The sequence below is a fragment of the Ambystoma mexicanum genome, chromosome 12 (assembly GCF_040938575.1).
Source record: "Ambystoma mexicanum isolate Mex_15411 chromosome 12, UKY_AmexF1_1, whole genome shotgun sequence".
NCBI classification, from domain to species: domain Eukaryota; kingdom Metazoa; phylum Chordata; class Amphibia; order Caudata; family Ambystomatidae; genus Ambystoma; species Ambystoma mexicanum.
The window spans coordinates 538,554,238-538,579,216 of NC_090936.1; the positions used below are offsets into that span (position 1 = coordinate 538,554,238).

Consider the following 24,979-nt stretch of genomic DNA (forward strand, 5'->3'; position numbering starts at 1 on the left):
GATCAACCTGGATGTGCTGAGGTGTATCTTGTCTGGCAGGCACATAGAACATCAGATCCACATAGAAGATCAGATCAACCTGGATGTGCTGAGATGTATCTTGTCTGGCAGGCACATAGAACATCAGCTCCACATAGAAGATCAGATCAACCTGGATGTGCTGAGGTGTATCTTGTCTGGCAGGCACACAGAACATCAGATCCACATAGAAGATCAGATCAACCTGGATGTGCTGAGATGTATCTTGGCTGGCATGCACACAGAACATCAGATCCACATAGAACTTCAGATCAACCTGGATGTGCTGAGAAGTATCTTGGCTGGCATGCACACAGAACTTCAGATCCACATAGAACTTCAGATCAACCTGGATGTGCTGAGATGTATCTTGGCTGGCAGGCACACAGAACTTCAGATCCACATAGAACGTCAGATCAACCTGGATGTGCTGAGATGTATCTTGGCTGGCAGGCACATAGAACATCAGATCAACCTGGATGTGCTGAGATGTATCTTGTCTGGCAGGCACACAGAACTTCAGATCCACATAGAAGATCAGATCAACCTGGATGTGCTGAGGTGTATCTTGTCTGGCATGCACACAGAGCTTCAGATCCACATAGAAGATCAGATCAACCTGGATGTGCTGAGGTGTATCTTGTCTGGCAGGCACATAGAACATCAGATCCACATAGAAGATCAGATCAACCTGGATGTGCTGAGATGTATCTTGTCTGGCAGGCACATAGAACTTCAGATCAACCTGGATCCAGTACATCATGTAACTGTGGCTGGCAGGCCATCAGTTGCAACCGTCTTCCTCAAAGGCTGTAGAAGTTAATAAGGGTGTTTGTAGACTTTCTATAAATTCACATGCAAGATACAATGTTATCTTTTGCATAGTATTGCCTAATCAATAGAATTCATATGTTTCATAATGTTTTACAATTTTTTTATCATCTTTTTGTTTGAGTAAACTTAGTTCAACTCAATTGCTTCCCTAAAACTAATAGTGTCTCGATACTTTAACCCCTCACGTCCACCTCAACAATCCCCAGTTGTGATTGTGTGCTCGTTTAACATGCTAAGTGTAACTACAAACAGCCTTCTATCATAGGAAATTGTAAATGTCTGGTTTAATGTGTATATGTAGCCAGAGTAAACCTGTATGGCTCTATCCGTCAATGATGCCATCAAGTGATGTAAAAAAAAAGCATTGGCAAAGCCAACAGTTTTGGTCTTTACAGATCTTCATTGCATTTGATATTTATAGGCTTGTTTGAAGAAGAATTAAGGATGAAAGGGGAGGGCTAGGATGAAGGGGAAGGGCTGGGACTGGAACAAAGGACTATGACGAAGGAGAAGGACACATATAAAGTGGAAGAGATATACTTATTATGAATGGGAAGGATTAGGATGAAGAAGTGCTAGGATAAAGGAGAATCACTAAGATGGAGGATGATGAAGGAAAAAGGACTAACATAAAGGATAAAGATGACAGACTAGGACAAAGGTGGATGGCTAGGATGATCTAGGACTAGAAAGAAGGACTAGGACTAATGACACATATGAACTAGGATATGGATGGGGGACTAGGACAAAGGAGCAAGAGTAGGGTGTAGGGGAGGGTCTGGCACTGATAATGAGGATGAAGGAGGACTTTGATGAGGGTCTAGGATGGAGAGGGACCACGATGAAGGAACAAGGCAAATTAGGACTAGGATGAAGGCGAATGATTAGGACAATAAGGATTAAGGACTAGGATGAGGGGGGAATGATTAGGGGAAAAGGAAAACGACTGACATGAAGTGGGAGGACTTGAATGGACGCCTAGGATAATGGAGAATGATTCAGTCAAAGGAGAAATACTAAGGCAAGGAGAAAAATGAAGAACTAGGACAAGGATGAGGAAGAAGGAACAAGACCAATGAAACAGACTAGGATGATAGGAAGACTGTGGTGAAGGATGAGGACTAGAAAAGGGGTTTAAAGACTAGGACGAATGAAGAAGGGCTAAGAAGAAAGGGAAGGATCAAGAAAAGGGAAAGAGACTACAATGAATTGGAGGACTGATGTAGGAGTAGCACTAGAACGAATGACCAGGATGATGGACAAAGCAGAAGGAGAAATACTAGGCTAAGTATTGGGATAAAGGTGAAGGACTAGGACAAAGATCTGGGACAACGGATGTAATAAAAGTATTAGGATGAAGATGAAAAACTAGACTAGGACAAAATAGAAGGACTATGGTGAAGCTCTATGATGGAGAAGGACTAGGATTAAGGACTGGTGAAGGACCATGGAGAAGGACTGGGCTGAGGAACAATGATTAAGGAGGATTGTGATGTAGGAGGACTAGGGCAAAGGCAGGGGTGGACTGGGAACTAAAAGAGGCCCTGGAAATAATTACTGGGGACCAAAAGAGGCCCTGGAAATGAAGTTCAAAGTGGCCCCATGTTAGACATTTTCAGCAAGCCCAATGCTTTTCCTATGAGAACATTTGGGAATACCACACAAAAGAGGTCCAGGGTGCAGAGGCCCACCGGGAAATCTCCAGAGTTCCCAATAGGCCAGTCCACCCTTGGGTAAAGGCCTTTGATGTAGGCGAAAGACTAATATGAAAGAAAGTAAAAAAGGACTATGATTCAGTATAAGATCAAATATGAAGGACTATGATGCAGAAAGATTATGACAAAGGACTATACTGAAGTTCAATGAAAAAGGAGGACTATGACAAAGAATAAAATGGATGGTGATAGCATTGCCAGTTGCCATGGTAACCAAATATTCTCCTTCTCAGCACGCTTTCTCTTCACTCGCCTCTCTGTAGCAATGTTTTGGCCACCATATTTGACAAAACCAAAAAAGTACAATTCAAGAATCTGAAGACATGCCCTGAGTGTTTGGCCAAGTAATCCACAAGTGGTTTCCGTATTACAACAAAGTCTTTATTATGGATTCTATATATAACGTGCTTGTTTGCAAGTGTGCTTCATAGGCTTTAGACAAACATCAGAGTGGTCCAAAGTCTTCTCTTTTCCTTGTTGCTGCAGTTGCCATCTTCACTGGTGTTTTGAATAACAGCCTGTCTTTGCCTTACAATTGTCTTTGCCCCAGACTCTCCTGTCTGCGAAAGTACACGTTGTGGGCATGGTAGTGATCTCTGCATATACCGATACATCTTTTACAGTACCCGGCATTTCCTTCTAGTAAAGGCTGAACTTTGGGCATGTGCAACAAATGTGGTTCTGGCCCATTTCACTTCCATACTTTCTCCAGTGTTTACTTGTACAGATGGGAGTGCCAAAGCCCGGCCAGGGAAAGACACCAGTCCAAGGGCATGTTTTCACTGATGCTTCATCTATCAGTTGCTATGATGGCACAACAGCAATTCTCCACAGCTGCTGGAGATGCCTCCCAGAAAAGGACATCTCCATTGATTCCTCAACGCTCTGGTTCTTAAGTGGATGCGGACCCCTGACACCACCCCTGAAACCACTTCAGTACTGCTCCACCTCATCAGCAGCTGCATCCTGTTTTATTAAAATCGCACGTTGTGCTTTTATTATGGGTTGCAGCAGCAAAAAGCCTACCATACACAACAAAAAATGTGTATATGTCAGTATCAACAAGGGTAATCATGATTAGCTCTTAATGTACATGCTGTTGTGGCTTGTAGCATGTGGAATGAAGAGAGAATAGAACTAGAATGGGTATGCCAGGAAAAGGAGTGAAGAGCAGTCAGTTAAGAGATGGAATAAAAGGGGTTGAGACATGAAGGTACAATGCGCGAGGCACAGCACTTGAGATAATGAGAGTAATAAAGGCATTGCGTAGTCCGGAAATGTAAAAGAAAGAACCTAATAACGTAGAAAACGTGCAACCATACTTGTTCTGCCTGAGTGAAATCGGAATGTTGTCATAGCAACACATCGGAGACAAACAAAGTAACATATGCAAATGAAAGTGAGCCCTGATACGTTTGCAGCGTTAAAGAAAATCGAAATGAAGAAATAATAATTTGCCCAGCTGAGTGGAAAAGCAGATTGAATTTATTTTCCTTACATTGGCGCATGGAGCATTCTTTTGTTTTGTATCTCGTGTTTCTTGGAGGCTACATGGAGCACTAGCGCCACCTGCTGGACTTTGTAAGCAGTAATAAGCCATCTAGTGCACACGTTTAAAATAACACTTATACACTAATGCAGATATACAAATGAATATTTTTTTTTCCTGATGTGAACTAGGAAAAATTATAAAAACGAATAGGCAGCACTTATGAAGCAGAACAAAACAAACAGTAAATATTGAGAGTGTGGACCAGAAATAATAAATAATAAAATCATCTTAACAGACATTAAAGTTAAAAGCAAGAGTTTAACAACATCAAATAAGTATGGTCACTTTATTTTGGATTGATCGTTGATAACATGACAATATAAACATTGCCAGAGCAACACAGTGCAAAAGCAAGGGTTTCAAGCGAATATTGGAAGAGGAATTGATGAGATGACATAAAGGCCATGCGCATACAGTGGCAAGAGTGCTCAGATTAGCAAATAATAAAGGAGATCTCTACCATCCTAAAGAAGTGTTCGTCTCTGAAACCCAAGGGAACACTGTCAACAGCAAAGCAAACTCGGCGAAGACACTGAACATTAATTTCCAAGACAATATTTGAAGCATTAAAGTCATATGATGCCTATACCTTCATTGCAGTGTGCACAACAGCATAGTGTGTAGTGCATGAATAAACAAATTGAAATAACACGGACAAAAGCGCTGTGGATTAACAACATACATTACAAGGGCCGTCACAGCAACACAGTCATGTAGGTGTGACAATGCATGACACATCAGTGTCGGAGTTGCAGCAATTAAATGTCAGACACAAAATCAAAGAAAAACACCTACACTTGTACAGCAATGTCAATAGAACAGCAAAATCAATAACGCTGCGCTATATCAAAACAAGACAGGGACAGACTGTCAATTCAAAACCAGCAATAACACTTAAGGGGATCTTGAGGATTAAACAAACAGAATGGCTGAGGTGCATGGATAGAAAACTGAAAGTTTGATCCTATTTCAGCACAGATACGATATTGTTATCACAGCAGTCTACAGAAAAATAAATCTACAAATCTTATGTAAAACTACCAGCTCAAAATGTCATCTGAGGGTATGAGTGGGGATTTAAATCTAGCTCAGGACATATCTGAAACCCCCATTTCTCGAGTTTAATTCATTACCTACACCGTCCAGAATCACTCAGTCCTGAGCCATATGATGATCATGGGCAGCGGTGGCAAGAGTGGGTGATTGAATTTGAGGGCTTCATGAGAGCACTAGTAAATGAGAATGTTCCAAATAAATTAGACATATTCATGGTGGGAGGAGAAATGAGGAGTGTCATAAGAACATTGACAACAACTGAGGAGAGAACATCGTATCGGCTTCTTCTTGCTGCTCTAGAGGAACGCTTGACAATTGCCCCTAACAAAGATTATGAGAGATATCTGTTTAACCAATGCAAACAGAGGCCACAGGAGACAATTGCACAGTTTGTATTATGATTGTAAGAGAAAGCAACCTATTGTGTGTTTGCAAAGTTTGATAATGAAGGAGCTATTAGGTTAAGAATAATTGAAAGCTGCACGTCGTCAGAGTTGCGGAGACATCTTCTAAGAGTGCCCCTCTCATTGAAAGATATTCTGGAATTGGCGAGAATATATGAAAGACTTGAGAAACAAGCAGCAGATATGGAAAGTGACGGGAAGTTGGAGATACTGGCTGGCTTCAGATGCAATGTGCAAAAACAGTCCCGATACTCGAGCAGGATATTATCTCAAGGTACATGGAATGGCATCAACGGAAGTAGTCAAGGAAAGCTGTGTTCTAGATGTGGATTTAGGTTTCCACACAAAGGTCGATGCCCGGCCATTGGTCGAAGATGTGTGGGATGTTGTCAGAAAAATCACTTTTTGGTCATGTGTAAAGAGAGAACATCTCTATTGTCGACCTGTGGAACTGATGCCCAGCCAATATTGAATGGGAAACAATGCCTAATGATGGAGCGTTCCGAGAATGATGTGGCCACCCCAGATCGAGGACTAATGGTTGGAAGAAAGTGGCTATCTCAGGAAGAGACCCTAAGAAGTAACCGGAGGAGTTCTCATAAAGCGACAGGATGGGCTCTCCGTGAAAGAATGGTCAGCTACCAAGGAAAAGACTACTTCCCAGGGTGTGAACATTATAATTGTGTAAATGGAGAGGAGGATGGTGACAATGAAAGTAGTAAAGTGGGACAGAGTTTGGACAACTGGTAAGAGGAAAGTTGAGGAACATGAGGAACATTTGATGGATGGGGACGAGAGCACACAATGGGATCAAAGGCAGCGAAGGAAGATGGTCAAGAAGATAGACCTTAATGATGAGTCAGAGCCTCTTTGTGACAGAGTTTAAAGGGTCCGGGATCATTGCCCGGAGAGATGAAGTGTCTGGGGACCCGTTCTTTCATGCATTGTTTCAAGATGATTCAGGGGCGGAAGAAGCATATGAGGAGAGAAGAAATGAAGAGGTGCATGAGGAACGGGGAAATGAAGAAGCTGTTGCTGTCATGTCACTTAAAGACTGTGGACATTCTCCACCATGTGTCGCTGGTGAGGGAAGTCAGGGGACAGTCAATATTCGGCCCCAAAGAAATACTCGTAAACCTTCATGTCTGATTGAGCAGATGTTGAGGTGATTTTGCTGGACAGATGGGGAATGAACCTAGATGATAAGCAAGGGGGGGAGGTGTTGTGGCTTGTATAATGTGAAATTAAGAGAGAATAGAACTAGAATGGGTATGCCAGGAAAAGGAGTGAAGAGCAGTCAGTTAAGAGATGGAATAAAAGGAGTTGAGACATGAAGGTTGAAACCTGCTGAATGTAATAATATAATAAGATATACAACACATGCTGTCCCTCATTTCTGATGGAAAACGTCCTTTTTAGTGATAAAAACATATATACAATTCTGTAGGTATTCCTCCACTGTTCATATTTCTTTCTATTGTGACAATCTTTTACCATTTGTTGATGTGCGTGTCTGATACCTCAGTGCCATGAGTGTTCGGAGCACAATGCAGCCTAGGCATGATGACTCTATTGACTTTGCGCCATGTCTTGGGAAGGGGACCTGGGGTGCCTGCCTGGGCACAAGTGACTTGAGGGTGCAGAATCAGTAGTTCCCAGCCATTGCTTGAAGATTTAAGCATGAGAATCGCCTAGTGAACCCCGAAAGGAGACACAGGAAGCACTTGCATGTTTGGAAAACTCTTTCAACCAAGGCTTTTTTTAAAAATGACACTCTTCTTTCAGAAATATTGATCATTCATAATCATAATAACTGCACAGTCCTCAATAATTAATATGGATCTGGGTTCCCCCCCCAACACTCTCAATAGTATTTACAATTTAGGGAAGACCGCCCTTTGGACAGGTTACTCCACCCCACCAGACTGTGATGGTCTTGTCTAACCAATATTAATACCTTCTTACTCCTTTTACTGCATTTTATTGGCTTATCTGTGGGTTGTACGAACTGGTATGGCTGCAGAATTATCACCACTTCACTCAGCCTCTTACCCACTTCTTTCTCTTCCAGCGCTATTGCACACAGCGAGCTGTCCTGTTCCTCCATGGCCTTCTCATCTCTCTCTCTCTCTCTCTCTCTCTCTCTCTCTCTCTCTCTCTCTCTCTCTCTCTCTCTCTCTCTCTCTCTCTCTGTCTCTCTCTCTCTCTCTCTCTCGGATCCCATCTGTGCCATCTACACCAGCAAACTTGCTCATGGCCAGAGCTTTTCTGGTCTCGGTATCTCCCTGGTTGAAAATCTGATCCACAGCGCAGGCCTCTCCAATCGATGTGACCCACATATTGTGTTCACTCTTTTTGGCATTCAAGTCCTACAAGAGTAGTTTACCAATGAGTCAGACCATGAGGACTGCAATAGTACATCCACCTCCTAAGTAGGGAAAGCAATAGGAAAAAGAATAGGAAAAGGCACAACTCTTTTCAGAGATGTCTCTTAAACGAGAAGTAAGTAAATGTGAAATGCACAGTCGACCACAAAAGCTACAGACTGATTAAAAAACTGAGTGCAAGTGGCTTACAAACTTTGAAAATTGAATGCTGAACTCAGAAATTCAGCGGACCTCGAATATCAGACTGCCCGGCTCATTTCTATTTTTGTACGACTCAATTGGCACATACACAATCCACCCTTTCCATGCAGTTTGAAACTACTACACTGTAAAGAATTTAAGAGCGTGAAAAATATGTTCATCTATATAAAGGCAAGACATGAGTGCAGCAATCCTACAGAACACAAAGCCTTCAAGACCAAAAGCAAGCTGCACAGGCTGGGAACAAGACGAGATTTTAATATGGACCATCTGAAAACCTGCATTTAAAACTGTGTTTTGATATCCAACCTGTATTTCCTATCAGAAGGAGGTCCAACTAAACTGACAAGAGCAACAATGGACCATTCTATTCTAAACAACAAAATGCCTTGCCAGTCTAGTGCATACAAATAATATTTGGAAAATTGAAACCAAACTCATGGCTTTTACCCCTGAAGAAGATCCTGCACTATAGAAGGGATTGAAACATGTTGGGCAAGATTTTTTTGGGACTTCTGTATGACTTTCATTGTGTATATTAATTGTACTATTTCACCATGTTTTATTTCGTTAATGGGTTTACACTATTGTATTTTCCGCAATGTGTTGCACATATGGTGTGTTGTGGACCTGTTGTACATTTGTCTAGGAAAATGGGTTTGTATTCTCACATTGTGTATATTTATCACTTTCTTCAACTGTACTGGGGTCATAGATGTGTTGATTATATAATACAACAGAGCTTGAACTTGTTTCTATTTTCAGGTTTCTATATTTTCTGTTCTGTACATGCACTACAATGGCATTTTGTTGTTTAGAGTATGATATCCAACTCCATTGTGCAGCGCGAGGAAGCGAGGGGGAGCACACTCTACCTGCTAATTCTTTCTCCATTTGTACAGAAGAAAAGGGCCATATATATGTGACTTTAGCTTTCTATGTGGCAGCCAAAAACCACCTATTCATCACTGTGGAAACACCAGGATGCATTATGCAGTGCAATGTAAGACGTTCCTGGAGATGTATTGTAACCCATAATTCCAGAAAACCAGAAAAGGCCACAACAACCTCATTTCACTGTTAGTGCCACAAACATCTTTCGCCTTAAATGTGAATAACACCTGTGTTGGCTGTCTTTTTCCGCAAGGCCACTTTTAACTTAAAATAAATGTTACGCAGTTGAACAATACTACCTGTTCTAACCTATTACCTATTTGCAAATAATAAGCTGCAACCCCATTTACTGCTTATTTCTTTCTTTTGTATTTGTACTAAAATAGTGGCGGGATCTAATCGCTTTATAGTACCTCAAATCTCATGAAATGCTTTTGCTGGGCTTAAGCCTTTCACTTGGGCTCTGGGTCCCCTAACATCTGGTGCGGCTCACGCTGCAAGTCTATAAAGCTCTGATCTGGCATGCGGTCAAGTCCCCCACCCGGTGGCACACCACATGCCCCAATGGGGGTAACAGACCTGGGAAATGCATTACGCGCTGCAGCCCTTGCCCTCTTTCTGAGATCCATCCAGTTTCCCCAGTCTGATGCCTGTGAGTGACCTCTGATTGGGATCTCAAACTCTGTCAGATCCACAGGACATGGTCTCACAGGACTATGTGATGAATCAGACGATTCTGTCCTGGAATTGAGGTGAAGAAACGGAATTCCCACACCAAAGCCCAGAAAACGAATACAATCTCCCACCACACCGTACAAGTTAAATCCAAATATGCCATATGGGTATATGTATTTCTGTAAAGTGAAACCACTGTCTCGGGCTACTGAGACGAGGAGACTGTATCTAGAGGAAAAGGAGTAGAATCTCACACAACACTTTTGTCCTTCGGAAGCCTGACAACAAAAGCGAAGGACGACGGAAATTGGGGATTGAAGGTAGTAGTAGCAGCAGCGGCAATATTGATGGCAACGGACGTAGTAGTGGTAGTGGATGCTGAGTGGAGCAGAAGGCTTACACTGGAAGTGGAGCGGAAAGGCAGCCAAGTAAGGAGGAGTGCAGAGACGGAGGAATGGGGACTGGCAGGCTGGTAAAGTGGTGGAACAACCAACGTGGCAACACAGGAGAAGGAGGCGAGAGGGTCTCGAGATCGGGCAGCTGTACTCCATGAGCGCCGACCCGCACGAACGCCGGCGGGGCTCCGTGTTGCATGGAGACAGGAGTGTCCCGCAGGTGAGGAGGACCCCAGAGGCAAAAGCCACTACAGAGACCGTCCTGGTTTGCGGAGCCCGGGGGACAATGGCACGGAGCAGCAGAGCGAGGGAGGGCTGCCGAGGCAGACCTGTTGTCGCAGATTGCAGCCTCTAACCCCACTGCAGGAGCAAGCATAGAGCACCTTTCTTGGGTGGTGCTAGCAGTGACGCACACGGGGTGAAGGACAACATTGTAGGGAGGCTCTGAGTGGTGAAACAGTGAGCTGGGAGGAAGACCATCGGCAGAGCAGCAAGCTGGTACCGCCTGGGGGAAAACGGGAGGGATGCTTTGGTAATTTAAAGAAAAGCATGGAACACACTTGTCTGGGATAAATCTCACTCTGCATTATCCCAGATATAGGAGATATAGTCACCACAAGTATCATTTTCAGAGACCCACCAAGAGGAGCATAAGCTGGCAGGGAAACAGACCAACTCTAGCTGACCCAGGAAAATGTGCTGTAAATAATTGTTCAGGGAACAAGACATTTGAGGCAATTCAACCCAGAGAAAAACACTATCTGGGTGACCCAGGGAAAAAGGGGATGAGAACAGCACCTAGAAGGGAGACCATTCTCCTTACCAATATCTAGAACAAAAGGGTGCATGGTAGTAAGCACTGCAAGATTTGGCAAAATATATAAGTGATTATAAAACTGTACATTGCGGCAAAACCAAGGAAAGACCAGGGAAGGAGATTGTCCCCCTGGCATTGTAAGTGCATACAGTAAGACCAAGGATGAGGATTGTGCCCTTGGAATTGGATTAACCGCCTTACACCATGTAGACACTTGTGCCCGTACGGGGGAAGAGAGCTGCAGGAAATCAGCCAAGTACATATAATATTTATCTCCTTGTAGTAGTCTCGAAGACTTGAGTTTGAGGGTCAGAATAGGTTTTGGACACAGGACTGTGGACATTTCTGGTTTCGACATCCTGACGATCATTGTGTTGGTTTTGGTGAGGCAGGGAAGCCCCTCATAGAGTTGGGGATAGTGAGGCCTTTTTCCCAACCCTCTAATTATTTTAATAAAATCACTGTTGAACAAACCACAATCTTACTCCTGCATCTCGCACCATATCCTGCTGTACTCTGAAATAGAATGACTGCATCTGTAACTATGCCATAGGGTAAAGAGGGCTTATTGGTGGCTTACCTTCCCCCGGCAACACATGCTAGCTGACGATGAGGTCCCCTCAGGAGTCCAGTGAAAAGCAGCCAGTGACAGAGGCTGATGCAGGGGTGCCCTCAATTTTGACGGCACTCCTCACTCCTTCAATGCACCCCAGCACTACTCGGGCTCCTTCTGGCACTCACTAATGGTGCCAATCATCGTTGCCATACTGAAAGTGTGTCCACTCTCTGATCAAGCACTCCCTTGTCTAAGGATTCTCACCCCTAAGACTATTAGAGCTTTGTTCCATTGTGTCTGTTTTTCGTTTTCATTTCAAGTACAAGGAAAAACGGGACATCACATTCTTATAAGTAGAACATTTAAAACAGGCAATTGGCATTAGATGGCTGCATACACAATACTGAGTGAGTGTGTAATTGGGAGTGAGTGAGTTCTGGTAGTAGGATGTCCCTTAAGAAGTGGAATGGGAGTCATGCAGAAGTTCCATGCTGTGTGAAAGAATTGAATGCTGGTTAACCTATTATGCATTTTATTTAACTGGATGTTTTTAATTGTCTTTGGTGTGGGAAAACATAAAGCTACAAGCATACTGTTTTGCTCAGCATGTTTCTATAATGATTAATATGTTGTCACGTTGTTCTATGATGTGATTTGCATACTTTAAAAGGAATCCATATAACTCGGAATCTTCTTTGAGCCTTGGAAAGCAAAACATTAACCTAAAGCTGTACCAACTAGAGCTGGCAAGGTATGTAGTGAAGTGACTATATTGCAGACGTGGCTCACATCACAGCTTCACCACTTGACCGCGTGTTTGATCCTGGGCGAATCATTTAATCTCACTGGGACTTTGCTACCAAAACTTGTAATTCAGTTTGGAGTGTAACTTATTCAAACAGTCTCACTCATGGTTCATTAGACTAACGTTCAAAAGCGACAAATATTGGTTAGGATTTCTGAATGGAGAAAATGTTTTATTTGTTAGTGTTATCACCATGCAAATTATTATTTGTTGTTTCTACATAAGGTGCTCGCTCTGAGGATCTTGATTACACTTGCTGTTGCTGAATTGTTGAGTATCAGCAAATTAACACTGATAAAGACACTTATGCTCTTAAATGCATGGGGAGGCTTTTGACTCTAGAGGCAGGTAGTATGTGGTTTCAAGCGCTGGCAAGAAACATCGTTGGGTGAACGGTATTTTTCTCCACCCATTAAACACCCTTCCCAACATATTTTAGGACTTGTGCAATTATATAAACTTTGAGACCCAAAGTTTGCCGACTGCTGACTTAGAATATAAATATGAGATCATGACAATGAATATTTTTGGGGAATATTGTCTACTTTGCTGTGTTGGCATATTGCATTTCAGTACTTTAATTACAAGTTCTTAAAATCAGATTTTGTATACATTACAATTATATTGTATTGCTGAGGTGGGGATTGCAGTATGTGGGCGCATTCTAGTGTTTCGCAATAGGCGCTATCTTGTCTAGAGCCTGCCCTGTCTGTGCTGCAGTAACTTTTCCTTTTTAATAACTCTTGAGACTGTCCTCCACTTTCCGGGTTTAGTGCTCAGTGCTGTGTTTGGCAGCACCCAACTATCACATGATTTCACCTGTCCTTATGGAAGTTTTTGGCAGTAATCAAGCAACCATTTTACTTGTATTCTTAAACGCTAAAGTGTGCGTAGCAGGTATAATCTCTCTGTTATAGTAGATTTGGAATGAGGAGAGAGGAGACGTGGTCTAGCCTATTATCGTTATTCTAGTTATCAGGCTGCAGTGGTAGAGAGTGGCAGGTCTGTTGATGGTCCTCGCCCAACAATGTTGGTTCCATGTCAATTCGCTAACATCCTTTTTTCTGACAAGTATTTTGCCCAAAAACTTAATTGAAATTTATTTTTACATTGTTTTTGGGGGGGGCTTCCCCTCAAACCCCCCTTAATTAAATTTTATTTTATTTACCTCCGCCCCAATCCTTTCCCAACCCCCACCCTCCCAAAAATGTCAATGGTAATTTTCGGCAAAACTCCTGCGGCAAAACACTGTTGGAAAAACGGGTGTTGGCAAAAGGACGCAATACTACAATGTTCTGGTCCAAATGACTGCCTTACAATTGCTTGATCAATGTGGTCCCATGTCGATCAGTTTCTCTTTTTGCAATTCAGGTGCTATCATTTGTTACTAGGCCCCCTTTTACTACCACCTAGTTTAATAAGTTTACAGTGAAGGCAAGAGACTTGTGGGCAATGCCCTTGACTGGCTTATCTTTATCGCCTCACAGACGGTGCAGATCGTCGTGGGACTCCTGCAGGTCCTCTTTGGAATCGTTGTGACGGTGTCAGAGGTTTCCCATGCAACCCTCACCACCACCAGCGGAGTGTACTTCTGGCTTGGGGTCACTGTAAGTACATTTCCCAACAGGTTTTAGACGGGCTCTTAGATTATTTTGCCAAACAGATATTACTAAAAATAAAGTCTGATTTACATTGTATCACACAAGATAGCAGAAGTGGTATGGAAACTCCTGCAACCTCTCTACTCTGTGCAGTTGCTGTCTAGTCTATAGACCCAAATTCTGAGCCAGATGTGTGGAAAACAGACCTGAACAAGCTGCTATGTGAAGATTGTATTGTAGAGGGCAAGGCCACCATCATCCTGGCCCTTTTGGTACTGTTGGTCTGCCCTGTACACGCCGTGGAACCAGGAACAAGCTGGCAAAAGACGATTTAATCAATTTTGTTAATATCAAGTGATTATACGATTATCCCCATAAGAAACAAAATGTTTTATCAGGACAATACATATGATATGAATCTCCATAATACATGCATTACCAGTATTCAGCATCAGTTTCCTGTGGGGAACCTAGGGCCATGAGGAGAGATGTGAAGAACAGGGTATTTAAGCAGACTTTGAATTACACAGGTATGTGAGATAACTATCTCTTGATTGCAGTCTCTTGATTGCAGCGAGTAACTACAGATAAGAGAAAATACAATTGAACTTGGCTCAAAAACTGGACCATCCTCCAATGGATAAAATACAAACTTTAGGGATTAATTGCTCTTGTGCCAGCTTGTTTGTTTCATGCAATGCCCAACGATATCTTTGCCAAATGACAACCTTCCTTCATTAATTTGTGTCAACTGCAGTTCTAAATCCAAGGACACCCACTATTATAGCATCAATTATACAGATATTTTTTCTTGACATAAAGCATTGGAATTCAATAATTGTATTAGTTTGCGCATTGATTAAACCTTGTTAATCTGGTAGTGTCATAAGAAATAGGGTGTTGAGTTTCTCCTAATTTTAGGATCTAGGCATGGAGCCAAGTTCTCTTCAACACAGTCTAGTAATCTTTTGCATTACAAGAACTTCCACATTTTAAGGGTATCGTCGTTGACCAGTTAAATGCGCAGTAGAACAACATATAAATGTCGTTGGCAAGACAAGACCTTTTTGACGGAAAAGCAAGTTGAGCTAAACATCATTACAAATATGTAAAGAAATGTAGCAAACAGTTAAAGTTAAGAAGAATTGATTAAGATGGTCTTTCCAAGCCATGGTTCATATTGTTTGAATCCCTAGTAACTCGGTTGTGCAGAAGGAAAAATACTCCCTCAAATTCCTAGCTTCTATACAATTAAGAAGCTAGTCTCTTAGTATGGAAAGAGACAGGTTTTAATGGCTGTCTTGAAAGCAGGTACTTCATTAATGTCTCAAGTGGATTTCGGCGGTGCATTCCATATTTGAGGAGCCAGAATAGAGCAAGATGAGCCACCCGCTCATCTTTTGGAACACACAGCACTACAAGGTCTGTATAGTGTAAGTTCTAAGTTTCTTGGTGACGGGCATCTTCATTTTGAATTCAGCAAATGCTAGCCCAATACTGCAAATAGCCTTGAAAGTCATACAACGCACTTTAAAGGATATTCCATGGCCAACTGAGAGCCAATTCCAGGGCGTCAATGACAGAAAGATATGTTCTCTGTATCCAACCTCAGCAATAGGCATGGATATGGAATTGTGTAATGTATTTGATTTGATAATAACGAGATTGAACTGTTTTACTTGTACGGACTTGTGATATGTTTTTTATATGTATTATTGTGAAATATTATTGTGATGAAATGTTGCACTGTAGTTTGTATAAGGTTTGTAATAAACCGAGATACAATATAAAAAATAAAATAGCCGTAAATTCAAATTTTACACTCTTTAAAGCATAGTGATTAAATATGCAGCGGCGTCCAAGTAGAGGGTCTTCACGTAGTCAAATCGCGATAGGATGATTGTTGCAATGACTTTATAGTTTGGCCAAAAGCAAGGACAAAGATAATTTTTCCCAGCACTTTGAGTCGTACAACACCTTTGATCCGTGGCTCCAGAGATAATTTCAAGTCAATGATGAGTTCTAGATTCTAAATTTGGGGAAAAGCTGAGGGGAAAAATTAAGTATTGAGGTTGGGTAGAAAGAGCGTCCACTAGGAAGGATGGCTATAATGTGAATATCTGTTTTCAGAGTTTAGGAGTGAATGGTTTTCTGCCATCCAATGGATTATCTGAAGGATACATTCTGTCATGTTTGTATTTGGAAGTTTAAAAATGTGCTGTATGTCATCATGACAGCTTTGGCAGAATTGACAGATCAAAAAGGTGAGGAGAGGAGGGGAGAAAGACAGAGGTTAAACAACAATGAGGAAGGATTCCTGGGTAACTCCAAGCAGGCATTCCGTTGGGTCTGATGCATAGTGATCTATCAAGACCGTATGCTCAATTCATGTAAGTGTTCACTTATATCAAGAGTAAATAGGCTGGACCCAAGTACAAAGTGATCAACCAAATTAAAAACAAGTGAAGGGTCAATCAGGATGAGAGCAGACAAGCTATCATGATCCACATTTGCAATCAGATCATCCCAAATAGATAGAACTCATTCAATTCCCTGATTTTCTTTCATTAAGGGTCTAAGCTAAAAATATCCTGCTTTGATAGCCTGCTTCATGAGAAGTCTACAATTGAAAAAGATATGGAAATTGAGATTTGTATGCTCCCATTATTAATGGTTTATAGAAAGCTTCTTTATATTCTCAGGATATGCTACCAGATTAGAAGGAAGCACTGATGACGACTCTGGCTGCTTCAGCTACAGCAGGGAGCTCGAGGAGATCTTTGAGGAACGGTGGCATGAACTGGCAGGTGACCAAGCCAATGCAATTTGAGGAACTGGCTTGGTAAATTGCTCTGATTGAAAGATGTTATTAATACTTTCGACCCCAAGAGCCTTTCGTATCGAACAAATAAAAGGTACAGGTGGAAAAAAAAGAGTGACGATTAGGATAAAATTGCATAAGAAAATCAATATGATTTAAATAGAACCGGTCCCTAAAATACATGAAAAACCCCATAACCGTAAAAGACTAGATCAGTTTAAAGCGCATCCAACCTGAACAAATGTAAAACAGATTTTAATACAATTTCTAAAAAAAGGAGTGGGTCCATAAAAAATAAATAACAAAAAGGCCTCAGACCGTATAAAACAAATATACATACTTCAAGCATACACCCTCATAATCATCACAACAAGGAAACATTGCCAAATGCTAAGAGGCAGAAGGAACCAAATGCTCTTAAACCTTCCAAGGTGCCACTAAAAAGGAGCCCACGTACCTTGTAACTTGATCATTAAACTCTCTCAAGAGAAAGGGTGTAGCCTAACTAGTCACCCGTATACCTTCAGCTCTGAGGATTCAGCGCACCTTTTTGAGCCTCATCATTTTTGTTCAGAGGACAGACGAGTAGAAAGTAGAGGCCATTCTCAATCATCCCCCAAGTTACAGCTGCAGTGACTAGTGTTACTCATCTTCCAGGCGTTTCCTAATGTGCTTTAGAGGCAACTTGTCAAAACGAGCCAGTGAAAACGAGCATCTCTCCTGTGGCCTCCTGCGCACCTGGATGTAAAGTTGCATACAAACAGAGCTTGCATAAACACCTTCCCGAGGACGGGTGTCCAATTTGAGCAAGGCATCCATGGACCTACTTTTCACCCTTTCCCATTGTTTCTTTTTCAGCTCACACAGAATCATGACCCTGGAGTAGTTGCAAATGGTATCTAGCCTAAGTAGATGCAACAGGTCTAAAGAGTGCAAGTCCTCCTGGAGTAATTCATGGAACGGGGAAGGAAGAGAACATGACGGGTGCTCTTTCCATGCTCTTGTGTACCAGACTGACTTTTTTGTCACAGAATCTCTTAACAGAATATCTAGCCGGTGAACTATTGGTTCTCACTGAAATCAAATTGAAAGCTAAGTCCTCATTTAGGAAGCTCCTTGGAAATTGCAAAAAACACTTCCAGAAGGACCTTTCATTCAGTCTTAGGATTTGTAGGTTCTTATCTAGCCCCCATAATTCTGCTCCATACGTCACAAGACTTATGAGATGAATTAATATCACGCCGTCTCCTCATCATTTGTGAGTGCACTTTCCGTGGCCACATCTTTTTTTTAATGGCTCCTAAAATATGGGGTTTTCAAAAGATGGCGTGCAAGATTTTCACACCCAGATAAGGGTATCCCTTAACATATTCTAATGGGGCCTCTTCTAGGAAAATGGCTTTACTCTGTGTAATCTCTGTTTTCCAGAACTCATGATTATTTTGATATTATTTTGCCAGCAGCTGTCACGTGAGCACGTATTACAATTGGAATTCTGGCTAGTAGGATCCGGTCATCTGCATATAAAAGTTGGGGAATCTTTTCTCCCCCCTGTGTGAGGTATATTTGGAAGCTGCCAGAATTCTATCCACCAAATCATTCACACAAAGCAAAAGGAGGCAACCTCCTCTAGAATCTCTGAACGGTCTTGAGTTTCTCTGAACGACCAAATCGCACTTGTGATAGTGTGTATTCATACAAACATCTGAAAATATTAAGCAGTCCTCTTTCCATACCCATTTGCTCGGCGGAGATGGAAGGGGAGAAGAGTCCACTTGACAGGCAAATATGTAAGAGGGATGGCACCAGTAACGTGAGGGCAAGGGTTACACATTGCTGTTTATCTTGTGTTGAGATCCTGTTTCATATGGAAGTGGGTAGCGAGAGAGTAACGTGAGAACAGGGAAGTTGTGAAAATTAGATTATTTTGAAAGCCTCTCTGTGGCTTAGTGACCTTTGTACGTCTGTCCAAGTAGAATCTGGATTTAGATATTTTTTTTTATGTAACCACTTGCACGTTTCAAGTACTTCATTTTGGAATGCATGTTTTTATTGCGCCTTCATTCCTGCTCAAGAGCTCTACTGGTGAGTTTACATTCCTCAGTCCCAATTGAGCCAGAGAAGTTGTCCAGCATTCTGCTTTGAGTTTGAGATTTTGATTTGAGTGTTTCTGAAATCCATGGATCAAAGGCCCCTACATCGAAGAAACTGTCAGAAAGAGTAGCAGAAGCTGCTCTGCCTATTGCAAACAACGAGTTGACGTCCTATCAGTTTTTAAAATCTTTCCCATTTCGTTATGAGTACTTAAGTCCATGTGTATTTGGGGATTTGGGAAAGATGATCGAGAAGAATAAAGCAGAGTGTTTGGGCCAAGGTGAATGGATTAAAGGTAAGGTGACAACACGATTAAGAGGAGGGAAAATGGCATTTAGAGTGTGCCATGCTACTCTGGTTTCTACCATACTTGGGAGGTGCAAACGTAGACTTTGCAGACTTGATATACGCCAGTTATTAAGGCTTTACGGTTGTTCAGGTTTCAGAATCCTCAGGGATGCAGAGGTTTTCATGTGATGTCAGGTAGATGGCAACAAAGTTGGCAAAACCTTGCAAAATTTTGCATTGTAGTCTGAAGGCCTATACATTAGGAGGAATGAAATGGGGAATGGTAGCAAGACACTAATGTTGGTTAACTTGGACCTGAAGGCAGAGGCGACCGCATCAGAGAAACAAACTTTTGTCAGAGCTTTTTGATGAACATGCAGTATTCCTTTCAATTGCTTAGTCAGTTCTTTAGGGATAATATCATGAACTGTACAGATGACTTCATGAACGATGGGAGGGAAGTCTTCCCTGTGCCAGGTTTCAGTAAGAAATAGGAGTGAAGTCACATGTTCCAAGATACAGTTGCACAGTTTATATTTTTGTTTACCCATGGACTCCACATCAAGAATGGCTGAGGTTGAAAGCAAACGGATCAGTGGATGGCCCATAAGTTTCTGGTCCCTTTTCCTGGTGTTTCATATTTAGGCATGTGCAACATCCTTACCATTAAATGACAGGGCACTGAAGTTACCAGGTGAGGATTGTGGTTTTATTCACTCCTTCTAGAGTGGCGCTGGACGCAACAGTAACTGGTAAAGGAGAAATGTGATTAAAAGCTCCTTTCAACAGGAAAGATGGCTGTTGCTCAGTGTTGAAGCAGGACTAGCAAATGGTTGTGAAGTATTGGGATAAAGTTTGAACATGGAAAAGCGTTCAGGGAACCAGCTTTCTGGAATTAAATGATCACTTATCACATGCCAGCAAATACAGAAATGATAGCAGAGAATTTATGAAGATTTACCATCAAAATGATTCAGCTTTCTGAGAAGCAATCATGAATGCAATTTGACAAGATTAAAATAGAAAATCTCAATTATCAGCATAACCTCCTGATGACCCACATCAAATATGTGGTGAAACACGTGTAGCGGGACATGAATGGTGTAATATTGAAATTTAAGTTTGATCTGGAACACATGATTTGGAACACATGGTCTATTAGTATATACGGATGTCTTGAATGTATTTATCAAAATATAAATAATAACATTTAAAATTCACTACTTAAGAAAAGAAATACGAGTTTCATTATATTCTAAAGAAAAAGGAGAACCCACAAACCATGTTTTAAGACTGGCCAGTAACCAACCCTATATATTAACAATATACAGTTTCAGGATAATGCGAGGAGATTCCTGAAGTGGAGAGAGACCGGGTTGGGGGGTGGGCGGAACAGATGCATCCCTCTTTATTGAGGTAAGATTGGTCTAGGTTTCTTTAGAATCTAGTGAGAAATTAGGTTAAGTTGCATGTGGGTCCATGAGGAATGGAAAGAGATTTACAAGCATAGACGATATATCTAGTGGGAGGGATATGAAGGGACTCTGTATTCTTGGAAAAATATCGGGGTTACAAAAGGACTCTGATCATTTTGCACTTATATCTTTCGATGTCTCATTGAAATTGAAAACTATGGCCAGGCTTCCTTGTTGGGCTCCTAGAAACATTTTTTTTTTAAAAAGCTTTTATTAACATTAGTTTAAAAATATAAACCTTACAGCTATATAACAGAACAAAGCATAACAAAATCATGACATTAAAAATACTAAAACAAAATAGAGGGGAGAAAAAGAAGAAAAAAGGAAAACATTTAAAAAGTCATTCATCATCTGGGGTGGGGGGATATGGCCCCCTCCATTTAATTACGAAGAGGAAAGTCGAAAAAGCCAGGACTTCAATTACAGGCTGCTAGCAACTAGCTAGAGCTCTTTAATTGTCTAAAAGCAAAAATACTTCCTTCAAAAATGACAGTAACACAAGTGTTATTGAAACTTTCTCCCCTTAAAGTATAACAGACCACCATTCAATGGTACTCTGAGTTGTACAGTTCATACAAAATCTGCCCAGCCACCTTGATCTTTGCGCTTTCAATTCAGAACATTCCATAGTCGGATGAAACAATGTATCTAGCTTTATTTTATATAGGCAGCATTCTTATTTCCTAATGGTAGCAGCCTTATATACTTCTATGATCTCTCATTTTGGCATCAGATTTAATCTGAGTCGTAAGAATTGGCTTCTAAGGTGTGTCATGGGGATTTTTTCCAAGTATCTTAGAGTCTTTCCTCTTGGTCTTTGTTCCAGACCATTGTGGCAAATCTTGATCTAACAATTTCCATTTGACCTTGGCAGGATTGCTTATCAAATTATCCTCAGTTGATCCCAAGTCATGCAAATTGCCAAACAAGATTTTGTCCACTCCACAAGCACTGCATCAGTGTTTCGTTGAAGGGCTGTATTTAGCTTTTTAAAGCCCCCTTCAGGTATGCCCAAAAGTCACTTTTTGAAAAAGGGCAAAGTTTTCCACTGAATGATGGATTGCAGCGAGGAAAGAGCCAATTCTTCCCTTATCAACTGGACTGAAACACAAGAAGGCAATTGCAGAACTGATCTCCAAAAAGATCCTTCCAATTTAGGCCACAGAGAAACAGGTGTGACAAGAGGTCTCTGCTCTCTAAGTTATTATTGGCGTCACTTTAATTCTGTAAAAGTCAATTACAGGTATAAGTGAAAACGTACAGTGTTTGGATTGTATCCGCCTCACCTGAGGTCAAGTTTCTAATCTTGCATCTTAAAGACACTTCTCTCGGGACGTCGACAGCATCATTATTGATTATCATTCCTAAATAAGTGAAGCTGGAAACTTGCATGAGTTTTTTGCCTTTAATAAACCATGTTAATTTAGATGATAGTCTCTGACCAGATCTACCTCCCAGAGCCAGAATTCTTTACTTGTCGACGTTTATTTTGATATTTTTCTCCTCCACATAGTTGGCCAAGGCATTTAACTGTCTCTGCAGACCCACTTTAGTCTGATCCAAGAGGATTAGGTCATCCGCATAAAGCAGTCGGCTAACTGGCTCTCCTGCAACTCTCGGTGGAAAACCTCTGATGTCTTTGAAAGCAGTATAAACGTCCAAAATAAATTGATTGAATAGGGCTGGCGCTAGGGTACAACCCTGTTTCAGCCCTTTGGAAGTTGCAGTGGATTCCGAGAGATTGCCACTGATATCCAATCTAACTTGTAAGCCAGTATTTGAATGTAGGGTGATTAATGCTTCTCTGACATCCCACAGGCAGTCCCGTTCTTTTAACTTCATCCAAAGCTTCTCTTTCAATAGTGTCGAACACCTGGGCAAGATCAATTGAGGCTAAATAAACCATGATCTTCCGCTTCTTTTTGATTGTTGCTTTTATCAGGTTGATTATAAAGAGTTTTAGCGAGGTTCCTAGATCATTTAACGAACCCCGCCTGGCACTTGTCAAATCTTCTCTTGTTCTGACTCCACTCATTCAAAGCCCTCAAAATTAGGGCTCCGAAAATCTTGCCCATCACATTCAGGAGTGTGATAGGTCTATAATTCCGAGGGTCAGACCTATCGCTGTAAGTGATTTCAGTCCGGCACTTCACCTAAGTCGACGCCTAGTGTGTAATGCACAACTGAAATCCTTATTTATTTGTGTCTAAAAGTTATTTTATTCTGAATGATGTACCACTTATGTCACGCCCCTCTCTTGGAACCCTCCCCACCCCCCAGTCACACTGAACCAGGAATCAGGCTGGTTTGCAAAGTTAAAATATTTATTTATATATTCACAATATAATCACACTATTTTTAATGGGGATACAATAATCACCAATGTGGTGATGTCACACTAAGCAATCTCTTTAATCACAAGGAGTAATAATGAGCAACACAATGCAGCACATCAATAATACTTTTGTGGGTGTGTGTTCAAATCAAATAGCAATGTGGTTACTATTTCCCCCTGCACACCCCTCAATCCCCCAATATGCAATCTAGAGAGATAGGAGGAGAGAGAACAGGTTTCTGGAATGCAGAATTCAAGCAAATATATCAATTCCAATTTCCCCCCAGCAAACACAAGAGAGAAACAGAACTGATTGGCGAACTGTCAAAAGGGTTTTACAGTTGTCTTTGAATAGAACGGGTAAAACACTAAATATGGCTTAAATCACTGAAATTGTTTACATTCTAATGGGAGCCGCTTTATATGGTTGCAGACAAACACTAGCAAGGATTTGACACCAATAAGCAATGTGCAAAGTGAAATTTGAGGTCGGGTACAATGAAAAGCTATTTTACATGTGTAATATTTTGCCAAAAAACGAAAATGTGCGGCAATCTGCGCGGTAATCGCGATTACGGACAAACTATACGGAATTGAGTTGTGATTATTGGTCCTATATAAAGCTTATGATGTTGGCTACAAGCAGACATTTAAATTCTGTTTCTAGCATACAATTTGAAGAAGTTATGGATGTTTCCGTGGAGGTCGTTTTTCTGAGATGGGTGCAGCAATGAGAAACGGGGATGCGCTTTTTAAAAGACGAACAGGATTTCTTTACACTAGGGTCAGACTATGAAGAAGCAAATACTACATGGGAGCACAGCCACTAGACCGGGACGCCGCTGGATCAAGTTTTTGTTTACCGAGGAGCTTGCCTTCATCAGGTGAAATATATCAGCGCAAAGATATGTTTAACAATACTATTACAGAAGGAAGATAGTAGGGATGAGATAGAGAGTTCAAGCAATTCAAAATAATTCTAACAATGCAGTTCTGGATATAAGAGAGGATGGATTTGAGATGGGGATTGACTATGGATAGTACATAGGCTAGTGACACAGTTCTATACTCTGGATACTCACTATATGTATTTGAACTAAACCGTTAGGAATTCTGGTCAGTCAAGATTTCCGGACAGGAATTCTGCTGCGCACACTTGACTGGACAGGTTGCTGGGAACACCGGACTGGGACAGCAAGGCGCTCTGGTCTGCACGACACAGCACGACTGGACTGGGTCTGCAATGGCTCTCTGGTCACAGCACAGCACGACTGGACTGGGTCTGCAATGGCTCTCTGGTCACAGCACAGCACAGGATTGGGTTTAATCTGCCCTCCTCAGTTCTGAAGATAATTATTTAGCAGGAAAGCAGTGACCGCACAGCCTGGCTGTTCTTTGGTTCCCCTTATAGGTCTGGGGTAAATTCTGGTTTCTGGAATTTTAAGGCATAGCTGTGAATGGTTCAGCTATAGAGTGGGCCTTTCTGCTTTGCCAAGTTTCTGGAGTCTAGAGCAAGGAATATGGATGGATCTCCTTCAGGGTGCTTCACCAGCAATTGGTTAGTGGGTGAATCTGTGTCTCCCAAGTCCTCAGCTTTCTCTATTTATGCATTTCATAAAGGGGTGTGTATGCTGGATTATCCTAAGCACACTCCCCCTAAGATAGCTATAGGTTAGAATCTCCCCTCTCCCTTGATTGGAGGAGAAAACAGGCTCTCGCCGTGATGATGTCGGTTTTATGAGTCAGAGAATCCTCCCCTTGGCTTTTGAACATGAAATCTACTTTTAGTATAATACATATTTACAATTTTACAAACTTTATAACAATAACATATCTAGATCACATATTTTGAGGAGCAAATGCTCTTCCAAGCCCCGTCATTGTAGGATCTTGTGTCGGCTTTTGACAGAATTCTGCCCTTTTGGGCCGGAACACAATATCTAGTTTATCCAAAAATGTGTACAACTGTGCGCATCGTATATGGGCATAATCGTGTGAAGTTTCATGCTTCTGACATAAATACATTTGCTGCAAAATCAGAATTTTCACTGTG

The 24,979-nt window shown here is 41.5% G+C and overlaps 1 protein-coding gene across 3 annotated transcripts in view; it reads left to right on the forward strand.

The window, feature by feature from the left end:
• LOC138513754 (membrane-spanning 4-domains subfamily A member 15-like) overlaps window positions 1–24,979 on the forward strand; it is a 249,455-nt gene that overhangs the window by 124,890 nt on the left and 99,586 nt on the right. For all 3 annotated transcript variants that reach the window (XR_011281807.1, XR_011281808.1, XM_069628842.1), the window contains one exon: window positions 13,797–13,916. Coding sequence is in view for 1 of the 3 variants with exons in the window: in XM_069628842.1 (XP_069484943.1) it covers window positions 13,797–13,916 (120 nt within the window). In the remaining 2 variants the exon portion in view is untranslated. The remainder of the gene's footprint in view (window positions 1–13,796; window positions 13,917–24,979) is intronic.